This window comes from Oncorhynchus tshawytscha, unplaced genomic scaffold, assembly GCF_018296145.1.
Source record: "Oncorhynchus tshawytscha isolate Ot180627B unplaced genomic scaffold, Otsh_v2.0 Un_contig_2903_pilon_pilon, whole genome shotgun sequence".
Taxonomy (NCBI): domain Eukaryota; kingdom Metazoa; phylum Chordata; class Actinopteri; order Salmoniformes; family Salmonidae; genus Oncorhynchus; species Oncorhynchus tshawytscha.
This window is the reverse complement of record NW_024609804.1, coordinates 438837-461700: the sequence shown is the minus strand read 5'-3', so window position 1 is coordinate 461700 and position 22864 is coordinate 438837. Positions and strand designations below refer to the sequence as shown.

The 22864-nt window shown below is 40.8% G+C and overlaps 2 protein-coding genes across 5 annotated transcripts in view; both read left to right on the top strand.

Moving 5' to 3' along the window:
• Positions 1-22864, top strand: part of LOC112239018 (zinc finger protein OZF-like) — a 139173-nt gene that overhangs the window by 60351 nt on the left and 55958 nt on the right. The window contains exons 4-5 of one of the 4 annotated variants that reach the window (XM_042318343.1): positions 7668-7901; positions 15827-16072. In XM_042318343.1, coding sequence (XP_042174277.1) covers positions 7668-7901; positions 15827-16072 — 480 coding nt within the window. Of the gene's footprint in view, positions 1-7667; positions 7902-15826; positions 16073-20972; positions 21987-22864 lie in introns of those variants that run through there. The other 3 variants (XM_042318342.1, XM_042318345.1, XM_042318350.1) reach the window with 3 other exon arrangements.
• Positions 16633-17863, top strand: LOC121845945 (gastrula zinc finger protein XlCGF17.1-like; the record flags this gene model as incomplete). The annotated part of the gene is made up of 1 exon (XM_042318373.1): positions 16633-17863. A coding segment is annotated over one exon (885 nt), but the record flags the coding sequence as incomplete, so codon positions are not given.

The following is a 22864-nucleotide window of genomic DNA, read 5'->3' as shown; positions in this document are numbered from 1 at the left end:
TTTTATTTTATTTATTTTACCTTTATTTAATGGTTCCCCACGGCTTGGATCTAGATGAAATCATCCTGACAGAAAATCTAGACTAGGGCAAATCAGACTATTTTAAACCATATCTGCAAAAAGCCATTTTAGTTACTAGAGTTTAAAAGTGCAATTTATTCTAGGATTAGGCTTAATCTATGTCCACAGAACTGCACCATAGAGTTTACTAGATGAATGAAGTGACGATCCATTCAGACCAGCCTTACTGATTGAACTTTCATAACTACATAAGTTGGAAGTTCTTCATGGATGTCTAATGTCAGAATTCAACATAACAATAGACTGGGTCATAATTTATGGAGGTTTAATTTATGAATAGCATTTATATCTAGAACCTGGTTTTACCATGAATAACAGATTTCCCAATGTTCTCCTCCTCTTCTTCATCTTTAATGTTGTCATTCAGCTCCAGTGTTTGACTGCAGTCTTCCAGCTTCACTGATGCCATCTCTGGATCCTGCAGTGCAAACTGGGCTCCACTGTCACAATCAGGACCCAGTGACCTTAGGTTTGTACTCAGTGTGGAAGGAGAGAGGCAGTCTGAGTTTGTACTCACTAGTAATCTGGAAACTCTAAATAGGATCCTAGTCCCGAAATAGAAGTCTGAGATCAATCTCCTGGTCCTCCCCTGTGGAAGCCATTGTTACTGTGTGTATGAACACATTTTGTACAATGGCTTCCTAAAATGCTGTAGTGCTGAATTACACAATAGGAAAGGTTGTGGTAGATGTGGGCCATCACAGGAGAGTTCTCAGCTCTTCCACTCTGGAAAGGGTAACACAAGCTTCCTCTCTGGTTCCATTCCCCAATAGTAAGTGGGTCATACTTGAATTGTGGTAGTAATATTGTCCCTGGACTTTGGCACCATAGAAAACACTTTAAAATGATTTATGAAAACATGGCCTTTATACTGCAAAACATTGTAGAACATACTGGGAGCTAGCTAATTGGCATGCAGAGGTGTAGAGACATGTATTGATTAGATACATAGACATTTAATATATTTATCATGGTATCAATTAGTTATGAGAATTTTGTTCTCAATGTTCATAAACTGAACTTCAATTAAACTACTCTGTCTGTTACTAAGAATATGCAAGGTTCTTATTGAAATTAAACAGACAGAAGCCGGTCTACAATAGTCAGCATGTTTATTTACGAGAGCTCTGCTGTGCATATACAAAGACGTTCCTTTTATAATATTCTCTTACCCTACGCACATACATACACACCAACATTAGGATTTTCTCATGAAGTCTCACCACAGTTTATTACCACTCAGCTGACAGTTCCAGTCTCCCCCAGATACGGGAAACCTGTAGGAGCTCTGCCTGCCCTATCTTATCTTCCCAGAATTACAGCTGGGTCGGTTCAAACATAGTTTAATGATCCTCTTTGTTTTCTTTAGGCACACACATACATTCCTTTCTTCCAGGTCTATGCTACATAACCTTTCTTATGAACAAACATTATTTATCATTATAGAAAGACAGGGTAGAATTCTATAGTTCTATGTTAAATGTATACATCATTTAGTCATTATTCATAAAATTCATAACACAATTAAACAAACACATTTTCTGTATATATAACCCATAGATAGGATGAGCAGTAGAATGTAGAATATTTATTTTTCATTAGCGGATCAATCAAGTTCCATGCAGTTATCCAAACACATTCTTCATCATCAAGGACGAAAATAATACATCTAGTTTTAAAAGACAATTTAATAAACATATGTAGTAGTTTCTTCTCTCTTCAACTGTTGTCCTCATCTCCATGTTGGAGTTCCATATCGCTGGATTTTACAAATGTGCCATCCCGAGAATAACCCAATACTTCATTAATTGGGGTCCCGAGTGCCGCAGCAGTCTAAGGCACTGCTAGAGGTGTCACTACAGACCCTGGTTCGACTACTGATTCCAGGCTGTACAAACATTGTGAGTCCCATGAGGCTCGTCATTCGGTTCAGGTTAGGTCCTCTGGCAGTCCTCCAGGCTGTATCACAAACGGCCGTGATTGTGAGTCCCATAGGGCTGAGCACAATTGGCCCAGCGTCGTTCGGGTTCAGGTTAGGGTTTGTCCATTGTAAATAAGAATTTGTTCTTAACCCAGAAATCATTGCCTTTGTCTCGATTTGACAGTCTGGTCCAGATCATTCATGGAACCTGTAGTTCTTTATGATAGCCACATTAGCAGCTAATTAGCATTTCATTTTGGGGGGGTCCATTATTGAAGAGTTTGTGAATGTAAAATGTTTCAACTGTGGTGGGGATCATATTCCCGAAATTCCAGAGTGCCCTGTTAGGGTGAAAGAGGTTGAGGTGTCATGGATCATGTCTGTACAGCAAATCTCTTATGTGGAGGTGGTGAAGAGAGTTATAGGGGCAAGAGGCCACAGTTCTATAGAAGATATGGAGGTGGATGCACCTCAACCAGTTGTAAATGTTGTACGTCAATCAAGTGATCTGGATACACTTATTGTGAAGAAGGTGGATATTTTAGTATTTATAACCACAGTTATTAATTGTACTGCACATGAAGTTCAAGAAACTGGACATAATTATATCTGCAGCTGAGAGGTTTTTGGGCCTCCAAGACTACAAGGACTACTGTCGCCAGAAAATGTTCCGCCATTAGAGGATCCTTCTGAACCTGTGTAGGAACCTGATTAGAACAGGCTGATTTTAGTTTAATTAACATTTTGTTATTGATAGTTTGTATAATATATATTTTTTTATATTGTATGCACTGAACAAAAATATAAATGCAACTTGTAAAGTGTTGGTCCCATGTTTTATCCTAGAAATGTTCCATACACACAAAAAACGTATTTCTCTCAAATGTTGTGCACACATTTGTTTACCTCCCTATTAGTGAGCATTTCTCCTTTGACAAGATAATCCATCCACCTGACAGGTGTGGCATATGAAGAAGCGGATTAAATAGCACGATCACCATTACACAGGTGCACCTTATGCTGGGGACAAGAGTAGCTGAGTAGGTGCTGCCTTAGCAGCAGCTAATGGGGATCCCTAATAAATATAAATAAAATGTGCAGTTTTGTCACACTACCCAATGCCATAGATGTCTCAAGTTTTGAGAGAGAGCATGCAATTGGCATGCTGACTGCAGGAATGTGCACCAGAGCTGTTACCAGATAATTTAATGTTAATTTCTCTACCACAAGCCTCCTCCAAGTTGTTTTAGAGAATTTGGCAGTATGCCCAACACGCCTCTCAATTGCAGACCACCTGTATGGTGTTGTGTGGGGAGTGGTTTGCTGATGTCAATGTTGTCAACAAAGCACTCCTTGGTAGCATAGCGTTAGGGTATGGGAGATAACGAACACAGTTGCATTTTATCATGGTAATTTGAATGCACAGAGATACCATGACAAGATCCTGAGGCCCATTGTCCTGCCAATCATCCGCCACAATGTCTGAAGGACCTGTACACAATTCCTGGAAGCTGAAAATGTCCCAATTTTTCAATGGCCTGCATACTCACTAAACATGTCACCCATTGAGCCTGTTTGGGGTGGTCTGGATCGACGTGTACCACAGCTTGTTCCAGTTCCCGCCAATATATAGGAACTTCGCACAGCAATTGAAGAGGAGTACCAGCTAGCGATGAGGAATCGGCCCAGAAGCGGCCCTCTTCCAAGGACCGGTGTTATGCCGAAAATCTGGCAGTGTGGGGATTTTCGGTACAATACCGTCAACGAACTACCAGCTGGAGTAACGCAGTAACCCAGTGTCTAAGACACTCTACTTCACTGTAGTAACCCAGTGTCTTAGACCGCTGCGCCAATCGGGACAGTCCATCCGAAAAGTTTTTAATGCTTATCAATTGCCTTGCACAAAGTATCAAAATACTAAAATACAACTTAAACAGGACTCTTAAATAATTTAATTTAAATAGTATTTTTTGATCACAGAAACAATGATAAAATATGGACAAATAAATTAATAATGAAATGTCAATTATATAAAGCAGCCCGTGGAATCATCTGCCAGAGAGTCGCCCCAGTCGGTCCGAGACCCAAGCAATACATTTGGGCCCGATAACTCGGTAATACTGCCTCAGGCGGCCCAGACTCGGGCCATGACGTCGGCCGAGTCTGACTCTCAGCCGGAATCGGCACAGATCCACTGTGCTAGCTGGGATGGGACATCATTCTAAAGGCCACAATCAACTCTATACAAAATAGATGTGTGCCGGAGGAGGCAGCGACCCCATCTCATGTGATGAGGTTGGGTCATCCCAAGGATCCCGAAAGGCACGGACGGTGTTCGTGGGGGAACAGGAAGTTCCGGACAGAAGCGCACCATTATTCAGTGTAAAGAAAGCGCCAGAACGGTGCAGTCAAGAAGATAACATTCTTGTCCTTTTCTATTTATTACTACAGGTATGTAATAGCACGTTTAAACATTCTAATATCGAAAGAACATGTCGTACCATTTTAGGTAATACATCCGTTAATGTGTTATCACGTTGGGTAAAGGTGTGATGTGTTATTTTTGTGTCAAGCCGAGTGAAGAACGTGATAATGTTAACTATTTTACAAGTTACATAGTTAGAGCCTTTGGGGTTTGTCTGAGTGGATGTACATCGTTTTCTCAAGGTACTTTCATAAAGAATATATTGACTTGAGATGTCTGAATTCGTTTTACAATTTATTAGTTTTGTGTAAAATTCACGAACTAGTAAAATGGCGGCGCCACTCGGTCTGCATCAACAACCTTCAGTCCAGGCAGTGTGGACGCAGCAGAGAGAACATTTCACGGATGCACCACTGTTTTAAAGTTTAATGTAATGATTATCAGTTTTCTACATGTGTACTAATATTCAGACTATTTAAGTTATTGCTGTCTATACATGTTACTATGGTGTGAACGGAAATACTATTGTTTTTTGATTGAAATAACACAGTGAAGACAAGGTTATTCAGGAAAATAGTACATAGTGCTGCCTAAAACATACTGCAACCTTGTACTAAATGGTTTTTGAGTCATTTATGCATTTATGTGAATTCGGGAAATCTACCATAGATTAAGTGCGCTTAATTGTGCAGCCTGATTTAAAGCGTAAACGTTGTCTAATGTGAAGCAATTCATGTTTTGTTGTCAATGCTTAGCTACCAGATCTATTGAAATGAGATCAGTGCTTGACTTGGACAGGAGCTCACTGGAGCTGAGTACCATCACCTCAAATTTCTACTGTGTGAGCTCATGTTCTTCTTATAGAATATTAGCTCAACAGTATTGTGTAGCTCCTGCACTTGAATTTAAGTAGTCTTTTTTGAGAGTAAAGAAAGTGCCAGAAATGAGAAGACAATAACTTTAGTTTTTTTCTCTTTATTACTACAGGCCGACTCAGATTAAGTCTGAGGCCGGTAACATCAACAGTGAGGACAAACGCAGCCTGCCTCTCTCCTTCCACACAGAGTCCAAACCTACAGTCACTGGGTCCTGATTGTGACAGAAGAGCCCAGTTTGCACTGCAGGGTCCAGAGATGGCATCAGTGAAGCTGGAAGACTGCAGTCAAACACTGGAGCTGAATATTGACATTAAAGATGAAGAAGAGGAGGAGAAGATTAGTCATGGTAAGAGCAGGTTCTGTCTATCCAAGTTTGTTTACTGGCATAGAGCAGTGGGGTGGAGACACTTGCAGAAGTTGGCCTTTTATGGTAAGAGCAGGTTTCATCTAACTAAGTTTGTTGTTGGTTCCAACTTCCCACTGTGCATGAAAAGTTGCAGTAGAACTGTTTCAATGAGAAGGTAGATGTTATTTAATGGTACTCAGACTTGCATGGTTTGACACCAGTATCGTCAGCATTTGTTTTATTCACTGGTCTATCTGGAGTGTTCAGAGAGTAGACTAAAGAAGTGAAGTAGACAAACTGCCAGTGTTTAAAGTTCTATGAAGTGAGTCTGTGTAGTTACTAACCCTTGTGATAGTGAGTGGAGGATGATATAGCTCATAATTTTCATGATTTATGAGGTACTTTTAGAATACTTTTATTCCCCATTGTATTGCACAGCCTACTGATATGAATACATACAGTACCAGCCTACTGATATGAATACATACAGTACCAGCCTACTGATATGAATACATACAGTACCAGCCAACTGATATGAATACATACAGTACCAGACTGATATGAATACATACAGTACCAGACTACTGATATGAATACATACATTACCAGACTACTGATATGAATACATACAGTATCAGACTACTGATATGAATACATACAGTGCCAGACTACTGATATGAATACATACAGTGCCAGACTACTGATATGAATAGATACAGTGCCTGCCTACTGATATGAATAGATACAGTGCCAGCCTACTGATATGAATACATACAGTACCAGCCTACTGATATGAATACATACAGTACCAGACTACTGATATGAATACATACAGTACCAGAATACTACTGATATGAATACATACAGTACCAGACTACTGATATGAATACATACAGTGATATGAATACATACAGTACCAGACTACTGATATGAATACAGTAGACACTGATATGAATACATACAGTGCCTATTGAATGAATATTTAGACCCCATGACTTTTTCCACATTTTTTATGAATACATACAGTACCAGACTACTGATATGAATACATACAGTGAATTCGCAAAGTATTTAGACCCCATGACTTTTTCCACATTTTTTACGTTACAGCCCTTTTCTAAAATTGATTAAATAAATTTCTCTCATCAATCTACACACAATACGCCATAATGACAAAGTAAAAAAAGGTTTAGAATTGTTTTCACATTTATAAAATATTTAAAACAGAAATAACTCATTGACTTAAGTATTCAGACTCTTTGCTAGGAGATTTGACATTGAGCTCGGGTGCATCTTTTTCCATTGATCATCCTTGAGATGTTGTCAACCTGTGGTAAATTCAATTGATTGGACATGATTTGGAAAGACACACACCTGTCTATATAATGTCTCACATTTGACAGTGCATGTCAGAGCAAGAACGAAGCCATGAGGTTGAAGGAATTGTCCGTAGAGCTCAATGAAAGGAGAAATTCACAAGCTGGTAAAATGGAGGCGCCCAGTCGATCTGCAGTAACAGACTTCAGTGCAGGCAGTGAGGTTGCAGCAGAGAGACAATTTTACGGTTGCACTACTGTTTTGAAACCAAATGTAATAATTATCTGTTTTCTACATGTGTCATAACATTCAGACACATTCAGTTGTTTCTGTTTTTATCTATAAATGTTACTGTGGTGTGAACAGGACATACAAATGGTTTTTGATGTAACCTTGTATTCACTGTTTTAAGTAAAATAGCACAGTGCTGCAACCTTGTACTAAATGTTTTTTGAGTCATTCATGCATTTTTCTACTATAGGTTAAGTATTGTCTCAAACATATTGTGGAGCTCCTGCACCTAAATATAAACAGTACCGGCACCCAAAATGTTTATCGGCAACTATTTCAGTCCAAGTCGAGCACTGAATTAGATAATTGAACAAGAAAAAATAATATATTTTTAGAGAATGAAGAAAGTGCCAGAACATAAGACAATAATGTTTGTGTCCGTTTCTCTTATACCACTTTCCGACTCAGGTATGAGGCCGGTAACATCAACAGTGAGAACAAACCCAGCCTACCTCTCTCCTTCCACACTGAGTAGAAACCTACAGTCACTGGGTCCTGATTGTGACAGTGGAGCCCAGTTTTTACAGCAGGATCCAGAGATGGCATCAGTGAAGCTGGAAGACTGCAGTCAAACACTGGAGCTGAATGTCAACATTAAAGATGAAGAAGAGGAGGAGAAGATTGGGGAATCTGTTTCTCATGGTAAGAGCAGGTTCTAACTAACTAAGTTTGTTGTTGGTTCCAACTTCCCACTGTGCATGAAAAGTTGCAGTAGAATGAGTGTGTAGTTACTAATAACCCTTGTGATGTTGAGTTGATGATATAGCTCATAATTTTCTTGACTTATGAGATACTTTAATAGTTTTTTAGTCCCCTTTTGTATTGCACAGCCTTCTTACATGAATACGTACAGGTAGCCTAGTGGTTAGAGAGTTGGCCAGTCAATTAAAGGCTGCTGGATCGAATGACAAGGTAAATATTGGTCGTTCTGCCCCTGAGCAAAGCAGTTAACCCACTGTTCCCTCGGCGCCAGAGATGTGGATGTCGATTATGGCAGCCCCCCGCACCTCTCTGATTCAAAGCGGTTGGGTTAAATGTGGAAGACACATTTCAGTTGAATGCATTCAGTTGTACAGCTGACTAGGTATCCCCTCTCCCATTCAGAAAGTATTTAGACCCCTTGACTTCTTCCTCGTTTTGTTACATTACAGCCTTATTCTAAATGTATTAAATAAAAAATGTTCCTCAATCTACACACAATACCCCATAATGACAAAGCAAACAGGTTTTTAGAAATGTTTTCACATTTTATACTTAAAAAACCCCAAACTGAAATACCTTATTTACATAAGTATTCAGACCCTTTGCTATGAGACTCGACATTAAGCTCAGGTGCATCCTGTTTCCATTAGATATGTTTCTACAACTTGATTGTTGTCAACCTGTGGTAAATTCAATTGATTGGACATGATTTGGGAAAGCACACACCTGTTTATATAAGGTCCCACAGTTGACAGTGCATGTCAGAGTAAAAATCACATTTTTATTTACACTGACTGCCTAACCGGACGATGCTGGTTCAATTGTGCGTCGCCCTATGGGACTCCTGATCACGGCCAGTTGAGATACAGCCTGGAATCAAACCAGTGTCTGTAGTGATGCCTCAAGCACTGAGATGCAGTGCCTTCGACCGCTGCGCCACTCGGGAGCCCCTTGAAGCGTTGAAGGTCCCCAAGAACACAGGGGCCTCATCATTCATTGTTTAAATTTTTTTGACACATATTTATTAGTTCCAATTAGGACAGTCCACAATTACAGAAATACTATTTTATTTTGGTGCAGCCAGAGGAATTGATTGAAATAGACGAAGGAATTTGGGCAGAATATGAGTCTTAATGATATTTATTCTACCAATAATAGATACAAGCAATGATGTCCATCTGTTGGTGGATTATGTTGCATTTGTTACCATGGGTTCATAATTTGCTGAGCTCAAGGAGCTAATTTCTGGTGTAATTTTTAATACCTAGATATGTGAAACCTTGTTCTGTATTCACAAATAGATGCTGTACAACTGGATTCAGTATCTTTTTTGTTGAGGAAAAGGATGGAAGATTTGGTTTGATTAACTTTAAACCCCAAAAATTGACAAGTTTATTAATTAAATCGGAGAGGGGCGAGTTCTTTAGATCTGTTAGGAATAAGAGGGTATCATCAGCATACAGGTCCATTTTTTTGTTCAAAATCTGTTTTAATTCTACTAATTGACGGTTGGGCCCTTACTGCAATGGCAAAGGGTTCTATAGCTAAAAGAAAGAGTCCTGGACTGTCTGGACATCCTTGTCTCGTGCCCCGAAAAATCTTTAAAATGTTGTGAAATCAAGTTGTCAGTGGCAACATCTGTAGTGGGGTCGGTAAATCATCTCTTAATCCGTTTTACAGAAGTAGTTCCCAAATCTCTGAAATAAGACCACTCAACTCTATGGAATGCCTTTTCTGCATCAAGTGAGAGTATGGCAGTATCAGGGGACCCTTCACATGTGCACTATGTTTAGTACACTACTCACATTGTGAAAACCTTGATGGTTTTTCACATAGCCTTTTTTGGTCTTTGTATATTAGATTTGGGAGCACTCTATCCAATCTCCTGGCTAAGGCTTTAGCACTTAATTCTTGAGTCGTAGTTCAGAAGAGAAATTCGTCTAACTTTCACATTTTGTTGGGGATTTATCAGGCTTCAGAATGAGAGTAAAACACTCCTTAGAGAGGAGGGGAAGCAACCATGCTGAAAGGATTTAGCACACAGTGCATTGGGAAATTATTCAGACCCCTTGACTTTTTCCACATTTTGTTACGTTACAGCCCTATTATAATATATTAAACTGTTTCGGTCCCCCACCAATCTACACACAATACCTCATAATGACAAAGCAAAAACAGGTTTTAAGAAATTTTACCAAATTTATAAAAATCACATACCACATTTACATAAGTATTCCGACCCTTTACTCAGGACTTTGTTGTAGCACCTTTGACAGCGATTACAGCCTTGAAGCTTGAGTATGACGCTACAAGCTTGGCACACCTGTGAATGCACAGAGATACCATGACAAGATCCTGAGGGCCGTTGTCCTGCTATTCATCTGCCGCCATCACCTCATGTTTTCAGCATGACAATGCACAGCCCCATGTCGCAAGGATCTGTACACAATTGAAAATGCTGAACATGTCCCAATTCTTCCATGGCCTGCATACTCACCAGACATGTCACCCTTTGAGCGTGTTTGGGATGGTCTGGATCGATGTGTACGACAGCTTGTTCCAGTTCCCGCCAATAACCGGGAATTTCGCACAGCCATTGAAGAGCAGTGGGACAACATTCCACAGGCCACACTCAAATCAAATCAAATTTATTTATATAGCCCTTCGTACATCAGCTGATATCTCAAAGTGCTGTACAGAAACCCAGCCTTAAACCCCAAACAGCAAGCAATGCAGGTGTAGAAGCACTGTGGCTAGGAAAAACTCCCTAGAAAGGCCAAAACCTAGGAAGAAACCTAGAGAGGAACCAGACTATGTGGGGTGGCCAGTCCTCTTCTGGCTGTGCCGGGTGGAGATTATAACAGAACATTGCCAAGATGTTCAAATGTTCATAAATGACCAGCATGGTCGTATAATAATAAGGCAGAACAGTTGAAACTGGAGCAGCAGCACGGTCAGGTGGACTGGGGACAGCAAGGAGTCATCATGTCAGGTAGTCCTGGGGCATGGTCCTAGGGCTCAGGTCCTCCGAGAGAGAGAGAGAGAAAGAGAGAATTAGAGAACGCACACTTAGATTCACACAGGACACCGAATAGGACAGGAGAGGTACTCCAGATATAACAAACTGACCTTAGCCCCGCGACACATAAACTACTGCAGCATAAATACTGGAGGCTGAGAAAGGAGGGGTCAGGAGACACTGTGGCCCCATCCGAGGACACCCCCGGACAGGGCCAAACAGGAAGGATATAACCCCACCCACTTTGCCAAAGCACAGCCCCCACACCACTAGAGGGATATCTTCAACCACCAACTTACCATCCTGAGACAAGGCTGAGTATAGCCCACAAAGATCTCCGCCATGGCACAACCCAAGGGGGGCGCCAACCCAGACAGGATGACCACATCAGTGAATCAACCCACTCAGGTGACGCACCCCTTCCAGGGACGGCATGAGAGAGCCCCAGTAAGCCAGTGACTCAGCCCCTGTAATAGGGTTAGAGGCAGAGAATCCCAGTGGAAAGAGGGGAACCGGCCAGGCAGAGACAGCAAGGGCGGTTCGTTGCTCCAGAGCCTTTCCGTTCACCTTCCCACTCCTGGGCCAGACTACACTCAATCATACGACCCACTGAAGAGATGAGTCTTCAGTAAAGACTTAAAGGTTGAGACCGAGTTTGCGTCTCTGACATGGGTAGGCAGACCGTTCCATAAAAATGGAGCTCTATTGGAGAAAGCCCTGCCTCCAGCTGTTTGCTTAGAAATTCTAGGGACAATTAGGAGGCCTGCGTCTTGTGACCGTAGCGTACGTGTAGGTATGTACGGCAGGACCAAATCAGAGAGATAGGTAGGAGCAAGCCCATGTAATGCTTTGTAGGTTAGCAGTAAAACCTTGAAATCAGCCCTTGCTTTGACAGGAAGCCAGTGTAGAGAGGCTAGCACTGGAGTAATATGATCACATTTTTTGGTTCTAGTCAGGATTCTAGCAGCCGTATTTAGCACCAACTGAAGTTTATTTAGTGCTTTATCCGGGTTGCCGGAAAGTAGAGCATTGCAGTAGTCTAACCTAGAAGTGACAAAAGCATGGATTAATTTTTCTGCATAATTTTTGGACAGAAAGTTTCTGATTTTTGCAATGTTACGTAGATGGAAAAAAGCTGTCCTTGAAATGGTCTTGATTAATGCGAGTGTAGCATTTCGCTACACTCGCATTAACATCTGCTAACCATGTGTATGTGACAAAATAAAATTTGATTTGATTTGATTTGATATGTTCTTCAAAAGAGAGATCAGGGTCCAGAGTAACGCAGAGGTCCTTCAGTTTTATTTGAGACAACTGTACAACCATTAAGATTAATTGTCAGATTCAACAGAAGATCTCTTTGTTTCTTGGGACCTAGAACAAGCATCTCTGTTTTGTCCGAGTTTAAATGTAGAAAGTTTGCAGCCATCCACTTCCTTATGTCTGAAACACATGCTTCTAGCAAGGGTAATTTTGGGGCTTCACCGTGTTTCATTGAAATGTACAGCTGTGTGTCATCCGTATAGCAGTGAAAGTTAACATTATGTTTTCGAATAACATCCCCAAAAGGTAAAATATATAGTGAAAACAATAGTGGTCCCAAAACGGAACCTTGAGGAACACCGAAATTTACAGTTGATTTGTCAGAGGACAAACCATTCACAGAGACAAACTGATATCTTTCCGACAGATAAGATCTAAACCAGGCCAGAACTTGTCCGTGGAGACCAATTTGGGTTTCCAATCTCTCCAAAAGAATGTGGTGATCGATGGTATCAAAAGCAGCACTAAGGTCGAGGAGCACGAGGACAGATGCAGAGCCTCGGTCCGATGCCATTAACATGTAATTTACCACCTTCACAAGTGCCGTCTCAGTGCTATGATGGGGTCTAAAACCAGACTGAAGCATTTCGTATACATTGTTTGTCTTCAGGAAGGCAGTAAGTTGCTGCGCAACAGCCTTTTCTAAAATTTTTGAGAGGAATGGAAGATTCGATATAGGCCGATAGTTTTTTATATTTTCTGTGTCAAGGTTTGGCTTTTTCAAGAGAGGCTTTATTACTGCCACTTTTAGTGAGTTTGGTACACATCCGGTGGATAGAGAGCCGTTTATTATGTTCAACATAGGAGGGCCAAGCACAGGAAGCAGCTCTTTCAGTAGTTTAGTTGGAATAGGGTCCAGTATGCAGCTTGAAGGTTTAGAGGCCATGATTATTTTCATCATTGTGTCAAGAGATATAGTACTAAAACACTTGAGCGTCTCTCTTGATCCTAGGTCCTGGGAGAGTTGTGCAGACTCCGGACAACTGAGCTTTGAAGGAATACGCAGATTTAAAGAGGAGTCCGTAATTTGCTTTCTAATAATCATAATCTTTTCCTCAAAGAAGTTCATGAATTTATCACTGCTAAAGTGAAAGTCATCCTCTCTTGGGGAATGCTGCTTTTTAGTTAGCTTTGTGACAGTATCAAAAGGAATTTCGGATTGTTCTTATTTTCCTCAATTAAGTTAGAAAAATAGGATGATCGAGCAGCAGTAAGGGCTCTACGGTACTGCACGGTACTGTCTTTCCAAGCTAGTCGGAAGACTTCCAGTTTGGTGTGGCGCCATTTCCGTTCCAATTTTCTGGATGCTTGCTTCAGAGCTCGGGAATTTTCTGTGTACCAGGGAGCTAGTTTCTTATGAGAAATGCCTGATGAACAGCCTGATGAACTCCAGGCAATGGAGATGTGTCCCAGGGTAGGCAGCAGCAGCTACCCACTTCTCCAGCGCCTCATTTGTAAGTTGGGAGGTCCTGGATCCAAAGTGAGCCTGAGAGGGGGGGTGACCTGGGGGTCTGAGGTTCCAGAACACATTAAATAAAATACCTTTATAATAAAGCATTGCATGCATTATCATGGCTTTAGCGTACTGGCATAGAGCAGTGGTGTGGAGCTGCTTGCAGAAGTTGCAGTACATTTATTGTAGCCTGGAGTCCTGGAAAAATGTGGCCTTTTTATAAACAGATTTCATGCAATTCTACATCATTTTAGATGACTGGGGACTCTTGCAGAATATTTTTCAATACCTCACAGATGACCAAAATGACAGACTACTTTGACACTGAGATCAATAAAAACAACCTTGTCTCTAATCCATCAATAGCCTAGGCCAGGTGTGAGGAGAAACACATTGTACAATATGAGGAGGAAGTTATAGTCCTAAACAAGCTTTCCAGTTTCACTGACTCACCCAATGATGTGCAGCTCTTGCTTTACTTTTTAAAACAATGCTGTTCACAGTAGTCATGCCTTGTGATTTGGCTACACACAATTCACAGCTAGGATATTTAAAAAATAAATATCTATTGATCCTCTGTAGCTAAATACTCCTGGTGTTGTATTGGGAATGATTTAGTTTCTTTCTGAACAGACTGCAGAGTCCTGCAGCACCTCAACACACTTCACACAGCTATTATTCTATCAGTAAATAAATGAAGAAGTGCAATGCTGGAGAGATGAGTTGATGGCTCATGTCTATAACAGCACAGAGAGGGAGAGAGATCATAGAAAGTCAATGTCATTTTAGTTCTGTGAGAGATACAGGCATGCTTCTCTCTCACCACAGCATTGTAGCCTATTTAGGCCAAGGCGTGGCCAATGTTGCACAAACCATAAACCTGGGACGGCCCAACATTAATACATTCTTAGAATGTAATTACTCTGATTTTATTAGGATTTTTACATTGCAAACAGTGGAAATTATTTTTCATGCCACAAGGTAGGTTACCTGATCCTGTCAAACGGGTTCCCGGAACGAAAGACTACAAAACTGAGAGGTGCGGTTGGATCCGGCTCAAATGTAGCACCAACCTTTTCATATTATGGGGTAGGGCCATCCCAAGGATCCCTGAATGCATGGACGTTTGCAACAAAGATTTTTTATAACTAAATCAAGATCGACCAGAGTTGGTCGTTTCCAATGGGAACAGATGAGTCATAGTGGGCAGTGCCAAGCCCGAGCTCCTATTGGCGCATTCTAGCACAAATCCTGCATATTTCTGTTAGGGAACGCCTCTGTGAAGAACTTGTGTGCAATAACTCAATTCACCTCAGCGTTCCTTCTAAATAACGTGATTATTTAAAACTTTTGTAAAGTGTGAAGTCTACAAAAGTTAGTCCACTCTGTTCACAACAGATTTTAGTTTTGGGAACAGAACTGTATTAAGATCAGATGTTTCATAGATCCATCTTCTCCCACTGCTGGCCAGTGGGCTTCCTCTCACTACCCTATTGTTTTATCTGAGGCTGCACTGTGGTAGTGGGGGAACAGGAAGTTTCAGGCAGGCACACACCATTCTTCACAATAAAGAAAGCGGTGTGAACGGAAAATACGTTTGGTTTTTAATGTGAAGACAGTTATTCAGGAAAATAGTACATAGTGCTGCTTAAAACAAACTGCAACCTTGTACTAAATGGTTTTTGAGTCATTTACGCATTTGGGAAATCTACTATAGGTTAAGTTAATTTACGTTGTGTAGACTAATTTTAAAGGGTGTACTTTGTCCAATTTGAATGAATTCATGTTTTGTTACCGACTTCCTCTTTTGAAATGAGATGGACAGGAGATTGGACAGGATCTGATTACCGCCACTTCAAATGTCTAGTGTTTGAGCTCATGTTCCTCTTATAGAATTTTAACTGTATTGTGGAGCTGCTGCACCTAAACATAAACGGCACCTATTTCAGTCCAAGTCAAGCACCGAATTAAATAATTAAACAAAAATAAATATAATATATATTTTTGAGAGTAAAGAAAGTGCCTGAACTGTTAAGACAACTTTTTTTCTGTTACTCGTTGTTACTACAGGACGACTAGAATTAAGTCTGAAGCTGGTAACATCCACAGTGAGGACAAACCCAGCCTGCCTCTCTCCTTCCACACTAAGTACAAACCTACAGTCACTGGGTCCTGATTGTGACAGTGGAGCCCAGTTTGCTCTGCAGGATCCAGAGATGGCATCAGTGAAGCTGGAAGACTGCAGTCAAACACTGCTGAATGTCAACATGAAAGATGAAGAAGAGGAGGAGAAGATTGGGGAATCTGTTTCTCATGGTAAGAGCAGGTTCTATCTCACAAAGTTTGTTGTTCATTCCAACTTCACACTGTGCATGAAAAGTTGCAGTAGAACTGTTTCATGATGAACTGTTTCAATGAGACGGTAGATGTTATTTTATGCTACTGAGACGTGCATGGGTTGACACCAGTATTGCCAACATTTGTTTTATTAACTGGGCTATCTGGAGTGTTCAGAGAGTAGACTAAAGAAGTGAAGTAGACAAACTGCCAGTGTTTTAAAGTTCTATGAAATTAGTTTGTGTAGTTACTAACCCTTGTGATAGTGAGAGGAGGACTCTAACCCACTTTTAGAATTGTTTTATTCCACTATATTGTACAGCCTACTGATATGAATACATATGTCACCAGGTACAGCCAGAAGAGGACTGGCCACCCCTCTGGGTCTGGTTCCTCTCTACCTTTCTCCTAAGGACCCTGCTTTCTAGGGATTTTTTCCTGTCCACTGTGCTTCTACATCAGCATTGCTTGCTCATTGGGGATTTTAGACTGGGTTTCTGTAATGCACTTTGATATTTGCTGATGTAAAAAGGGCTTGATTGACATGTATATCACACCAACTGACTGGTTCTTCTGATGTTGTTCTCACAGGAGACCATGTTGAGACATTCTCTACATCCAGAGAGAAACAGCAGGAAGATCACAGAGCTAAGAGGTCTCACCACTGCCCACATTGTGAGGAGATTTTCCCATTTCTATCAAAGCTAAATATACACCTAAAAATACACACAGGAGAGAATCCGTATTCCTGTACTGACTGTGGGAAGAGATTCACAACACCAAGGGCTCTGACAGTTCATCAGAGAGTGCACCCTGGAGAGAAGCCTTACTCCTGCTCTGACTGTGGAAAGATTTTCTCTTGTCCGGGCCACTTAAAAAGACATGAACATATACATACAGGAGTGAAGCCTTACTCTTGCCTTGACTGTGTAAAATGCTACACAACATCATCTGAGCTAAAACTTCATCAGAGAGTGCACACTGGAGAGAAGCCTTACTCCTGCTATGACTGTGGGAAGAGTTTCTCTCGACAGGGTTTTTTAAAAGCACATGAACTTATACATACAGGAGTGAAGCCTTATTCCTGCTCTGACTGTGGGAAGATGTTCTCTCAACTGGGCCACTTAAAAAGACATGAACGTATACATACAGGGGTGAAGCCTTACTCCTGCTCTGACTGTGTAAAATGCTTCACAACATCAACTGAGCAAAAAGTCCACCACAGAACACACACAGGAGAGAAGCCTTACTCCTGCTCTGACTGTGTAAAATGCTTCACAACATCAACTGACCTAAAAGTCCATCAGAGAACACACACAGGCGAGAAGCCTTACTCCTGCTCTGACTGTGGAAAGAGTTTCTCTCAATCGTGCCACTTAAAAAGACACCAAGGTAAACATAAAGGAGAGAAGCTTTACCACTGATCTGACTGTAGAAAATGTTTCAAAACAACAGCTGAGCTAAAAGGTCATCAGAGAACAGACACCGGAGAGAAGCCTTACTTCTGCTCTTAATTTGGCAAGAGTAACTCAAGTAAAAGTCTAAAGGTATTCTGTTGTAAATATACCTTAGTTTCAAAAGTAAAAGTGAATAATTTCAAATTGCTTAAATGAACCTCTATGCGATGGGTGTCCTCTAACCAGGACGGTTGTTGCTAACTTCTCCAATGTGACTAGAATTATGTTGTATACAACAGCCAACTTTCCAGGACATAGACATGTCTTTACAGTGGGGCAAAAAAGTATTTAGTAAGCCACCAATTGTGCAAGTTCTCCCACTTAAAAAGATGAGAGGCCTGTAATTTTCATCATAGGTACACTTCAACTATGACAGACAAAATGAGAAAAAAAATCCAGAAAATCACATTGTAGTGACATGACTTTATATCGTCAGAAAGCTTAAATTCTTGTTAATCTAACTGCAGTCTCCAATTTAACAGTAGCTATTTCATTGAAAAAAATACAGTGCTATTGATGAGTAGAGTGCACAACAACTTTTATCATGGCAACTGGTTTAATACATTCACCTCTGAAGGTCAATAGTGTACTTGCATTCAGTAATCTTTCTCTGATTTGTCATCATGAGGGTCCCAGAGATCAAATGTAGCATAGTTTAATTTGCTAAAATGTTCAAATGTAGGAACTGGGTTCTACATTTTGAACCCCTGTTGTCTCTGGCTCCACACCTACCCCGCCTGGCCATCTAGATGTGTGAAAGTTAGTGAATAAGCAAATTATCCATCATGTATGAAATTCCTGTCAGTGTGTAAACTTAAATGTTTTATTACCATAGCATTTTTGTATGTTCTCTATAGTTTTGTACTTAAATGTATCAATTGACCAATTCAGCACATTTGGGGAAACTCCTGGCAGACTTGATACAGTGCAGTAATGTAATTCTTCACTGGATCAGTCAAACTTTTCACACACTGCTGCCATCTGGTGGCCAAAATCTAAATTACACCTAGACTCCTATCTGAAAGTATGGCATTTCTCTTGCATTTCAAAGATGAAAAAGAAAACGACAGGTATTTTGTTTGTATTATCTTTTACCAGATCTAATATGTTATTTTCCAACATTAATTTCCTCAAACTTCAAATGGTAGCAAGAATATGCATATCCTTCAGGTGCTGAGCTACAAGCAGTTAGATTTGGGTATGTGTTGTATCCTTAAGATGTTTTTAAGCAAACCAGACGGCACAATTGTGTGTTTTATTTGTTATACAGGTAACGCCACTACCCCCCACCCCCAACCCCAGTCTGATGGCCACTCCCTGCAGAGGACAGGTAACCCCCCCCCCACCCCAGTCTGATGGATAACCAGGGGCACACTCTAACACCAGTTACAAGCCAAGCATTTGTGTTTAGTGAGTCTGCCAGATCAGAGGCAGTTCGGAGGACCAGGGATGTTATCTTGATAAGTACGTGAATTGGACCATTTTCTGTCCTGCTTATCATAAAAAATGTACTTTTGGGTGTCAGGGAAAATGTATGGAGTAAAAAGTATTATTTAGTGAAATAAAAGTAAAAGTTGTCGAATATAAATAGTAAGGTACAGATACCCCCCTAAAACTATTTAAGTAGGTCTTTAAATATTTTTTACTTCAGTACTTTACACCACTGCATCCCTGCCGTGTGTCAGCATTGCAGGCTGGTGGTGTGATGGTTGGGGTGTGTTTTCAGGACACACATTGGGCCCCTTGATAAAAGTTGAGTAATGTTTGAATGCCACAGGATCTCTAAACATCATTTGCAATCAGGTGCCTCCCTTCATGGCAGCAGTGTATCCATCTGCAAATAGATTTTCTTCAGCAGGATTATGCCACAAGGTTTGTCCAGGAATGGTTCCAATAACATTATTTATTTGTCCATCTGTGGGAGGAGATGGAACGAGCTATTCGGAGTAGATCCATTCGCAGCCAACTTGACACAATTGTGGGAAGCATTGGAGTCCACATGGACCAGCATCCCTTTGGAACGCACACAACACCTTGGACAGTCTATGCCCCGACGATTTGAGGCTGTTCTGAGGGCAAAGGGGGGTGCAACTCAATATTAGGAAGGTGTTTCAAATATTTTGTACTAGGGATGCACCGATATGGCATTTTTGGCCAATACGATATCCAATATTTTCCTTGCCGAAAGAACGATACCGATATTTACCATGTTAGCGGCCTTTTAAGCATTTTAGCACAGTTAAATAGTTAACACACACACACACGGATGCAGCGGTCTGCAAGAGGCGTCATTACAGTCCCTGGTTTGAATCCTGGCTGTATCAAATCCGGATGTGATTGAGAGTCCCATAGGGCCGGGCACAATTGGCCCAGTGTCGTCCGGGGTAGGCCGTCCTTGTAAATGAGCATTTTGTTCTTAACCGATTTGCCTAGTTAAGTAAAGGTTACACACACCATACCGACCAAAAAGTTATTTTGTTGGCATTTACGTATGTCCCCATTACCAGTAAAACATCATCAAAACCGATTTATTTCATTTGCTGTGCTGTTTCTTTGTTCAGTCGTTTCATTCTCAACCAGGATTTCATCATACATGTCAAGCAGTGAAGTTTCAGCTGTCTGTCCGTAGCCTCTCTTCCTCGTGTGCTCTTTCACTGTGTCAGTTTCCATCTTGTCCAGCTGTTTATGTAACATGAACCCTGTTACTTGTCTGCATCGAAGTAGCGGTCCTTGTACCGAGCATCGAGCGTGATGGCGACACAGTAAAGAGGCTCAGAGAGAATGCCATCGAATCGCTTGTTTACAGCATCAAGTACTTTTGTAAGTTAACCCCACGGTCTGTGTCGGGCAGTTTGGTTGAGCAGGGGTTTCAATGCCATGACAGAGGGTAATTTTAATTTTACCTTTATTTAAAAAAAACAATAATAATAATAAATAAATCAACCTTACGGTTACTAGTCCAATGCACTAACCACTAGGCTACCCTGCCGCCCCGTATAATTTCTGCTGCAGTTGCAATAGGGCTTTCCTCAGTACGAAATCCTCATCAACCCACTGTGCTGTCAGACTCAGTATGCTCGTGGGGCTGACATCGCTGGTCCAAATATCAGTTGTGAAGCTAATAGCAGTGACACCCATAGATGTGCGTTTTAACAATTCTGTGTAACCCCGGTAGGGCACCATATGAAAAATACTGTGTTCTGGGGATTGACCAGTCGGCGAAAGCCAACGTCATCCACGACAGAGGACGGTTGATTGTCAAGGGCAATGAATTCCATTATCTTGGCGTTAACGGATTTCGCCTTTGAGTTGTCTCGCTGAAATGTCCTTACTCTTTCAAATGACTGCTTGACTTGAACTTGTTTAGTTGTTGGAAGTGTGCGCTTAGTATTTTTCTGCTTTTGTTCTGAGTCGTGCTGTATTTTTTTTGTGGCGTCATTACGTCATCTACCAAGGTTATATAGGTATGCATGTCTACTTTGACATCGGTTTTTCACATCCGCATTAAATCGGGCCGATGTTGGCATTTTTAGCTATTGTCGTCCGATTCCGATATGCTCAACGATATACTGTGCATCCCTATTTTGTACACTCCGTGTATATCATATAAAGATGGTGTAATGATCAGTTTTTAGCATTAGTTTGGGTGGATTATTTTATTACTAAACAACTTTTGTTTATTGATAAACAAGCTATGAATCAACTACTTGTGTTCATTAAATTGTATTTTAATACTAGATGTATTATACCATCTGCAGTAACGCGCCACTCGCGACACTCCATCCGAAAAGTTTTTAATGCTTATCAATTGCCTTGCACAAAGTATCAAAATTCTAAAATACAACTTAAACAGGACTATTAAATGATTTAATGTAAATGTTAAATAGTATTTTTTGATCACAGAAGCAATGATAAAATATGGACAAATAAATTAATAATGAAATGTTAATTATATAAAGCAGCCTGTGTAATCATCTGCCAGAGAGGAGCCCAAATCGGCCCGAGCCACAAGTAATACATTTGGGCCAAATAATTCACATCGGAATCGGCCCGAGCTCAATCCCGGTATCCTAGCTTTTAGTAATACTGCCTAAGGCGGCCCAGACTCGTGCCACAAGACTTCGGACGTGTCTGACTCTCAGCGGAGTATCGCGACTCTCTTGAATCGGCCCAGATCCACTCTGCTAGCTGGGATGGGACAACATTCCACAGGCCACAATCAACTCGCTGCAAAATAGATGTGTCCCGGAGGAGGCAGCGACCCCTTCTCATGTGATGAGGTTGGGTCATCCCAAGGATCCCGGAATGCACGGACGGTGTTCGTGGGGGAACAGGAAGTTCCGGACAGAAGCGCACCATTATTCAGTGTAAAGAAAGCGCCAGAACGGTGCAGTCAAGAAGATAACATTCTTGTCCTTTTCTATTTATTACTACAGGTATGTAATAGCACGTTTAAACATTCTAATATCGAAAGAATATGTCGTACCATTTTAGGTAATACATCCGTTAATGTGTTATCACGTTGGGTAAAGGTGTGATGTGTTATTTTTGTGTCAAGCCGAGTGAAGAACGTGAAAATGTTAACTATTTTACAAGTTACATAGTTAGAGCCTTTGGTGTTTGTCTGAGTGGATGTACATCGTTTTCTCAATGTAATTTCACAAAGAATATATTTACTTGAGATGTCTGAATTCGTTTTACAATTTATTAGTTTTGTGTAAAATTCACGAACTGGTAAAATGGCGGCGCCACTCGGTCTGCATCAACAACCTTCAGTCCAGGCGGTGTGGATGCAGCAGAGAGAACATTTCACGGTTGCACCACTGTTTTAAAGTTTAATGTAATGATTATCAGTTTTCTACATGTGTACTAATATTCAGACTATTTAAGTTATCGCTGTCTATACATATTACTATGGTGTGAACGGAAATACTATTGTTTTTAAATTTAAATAACACAGTGAAGACAAGGTTATTCAGGAAAATACTACATAGTGCTGTCTAAAACATGCATTTATGTGAATTCGGGAAATCTACCATAGATTAAGTGCGCTTAATTGTGTAGCCTGATTTAAAGCGTAAACGTTGTCTAATGTGAATGAACTCGTGTTTTGTTGTCAATGCTGAGCTACCAGATCTATTGAAATGAGATCAGTGCGTGACTTGGACAGGAGCTGAGTATCGGCACCTCAAATTTATATTGTTTGAGCACAAATTCCTCTTATAGAATATTAGCTCAACAGTATTGTGGTACTCCTGCACCTAGATTTAAATAATATTTTTTGAGAGTAAAGAAAGTGCTAGAACTGAGAAGA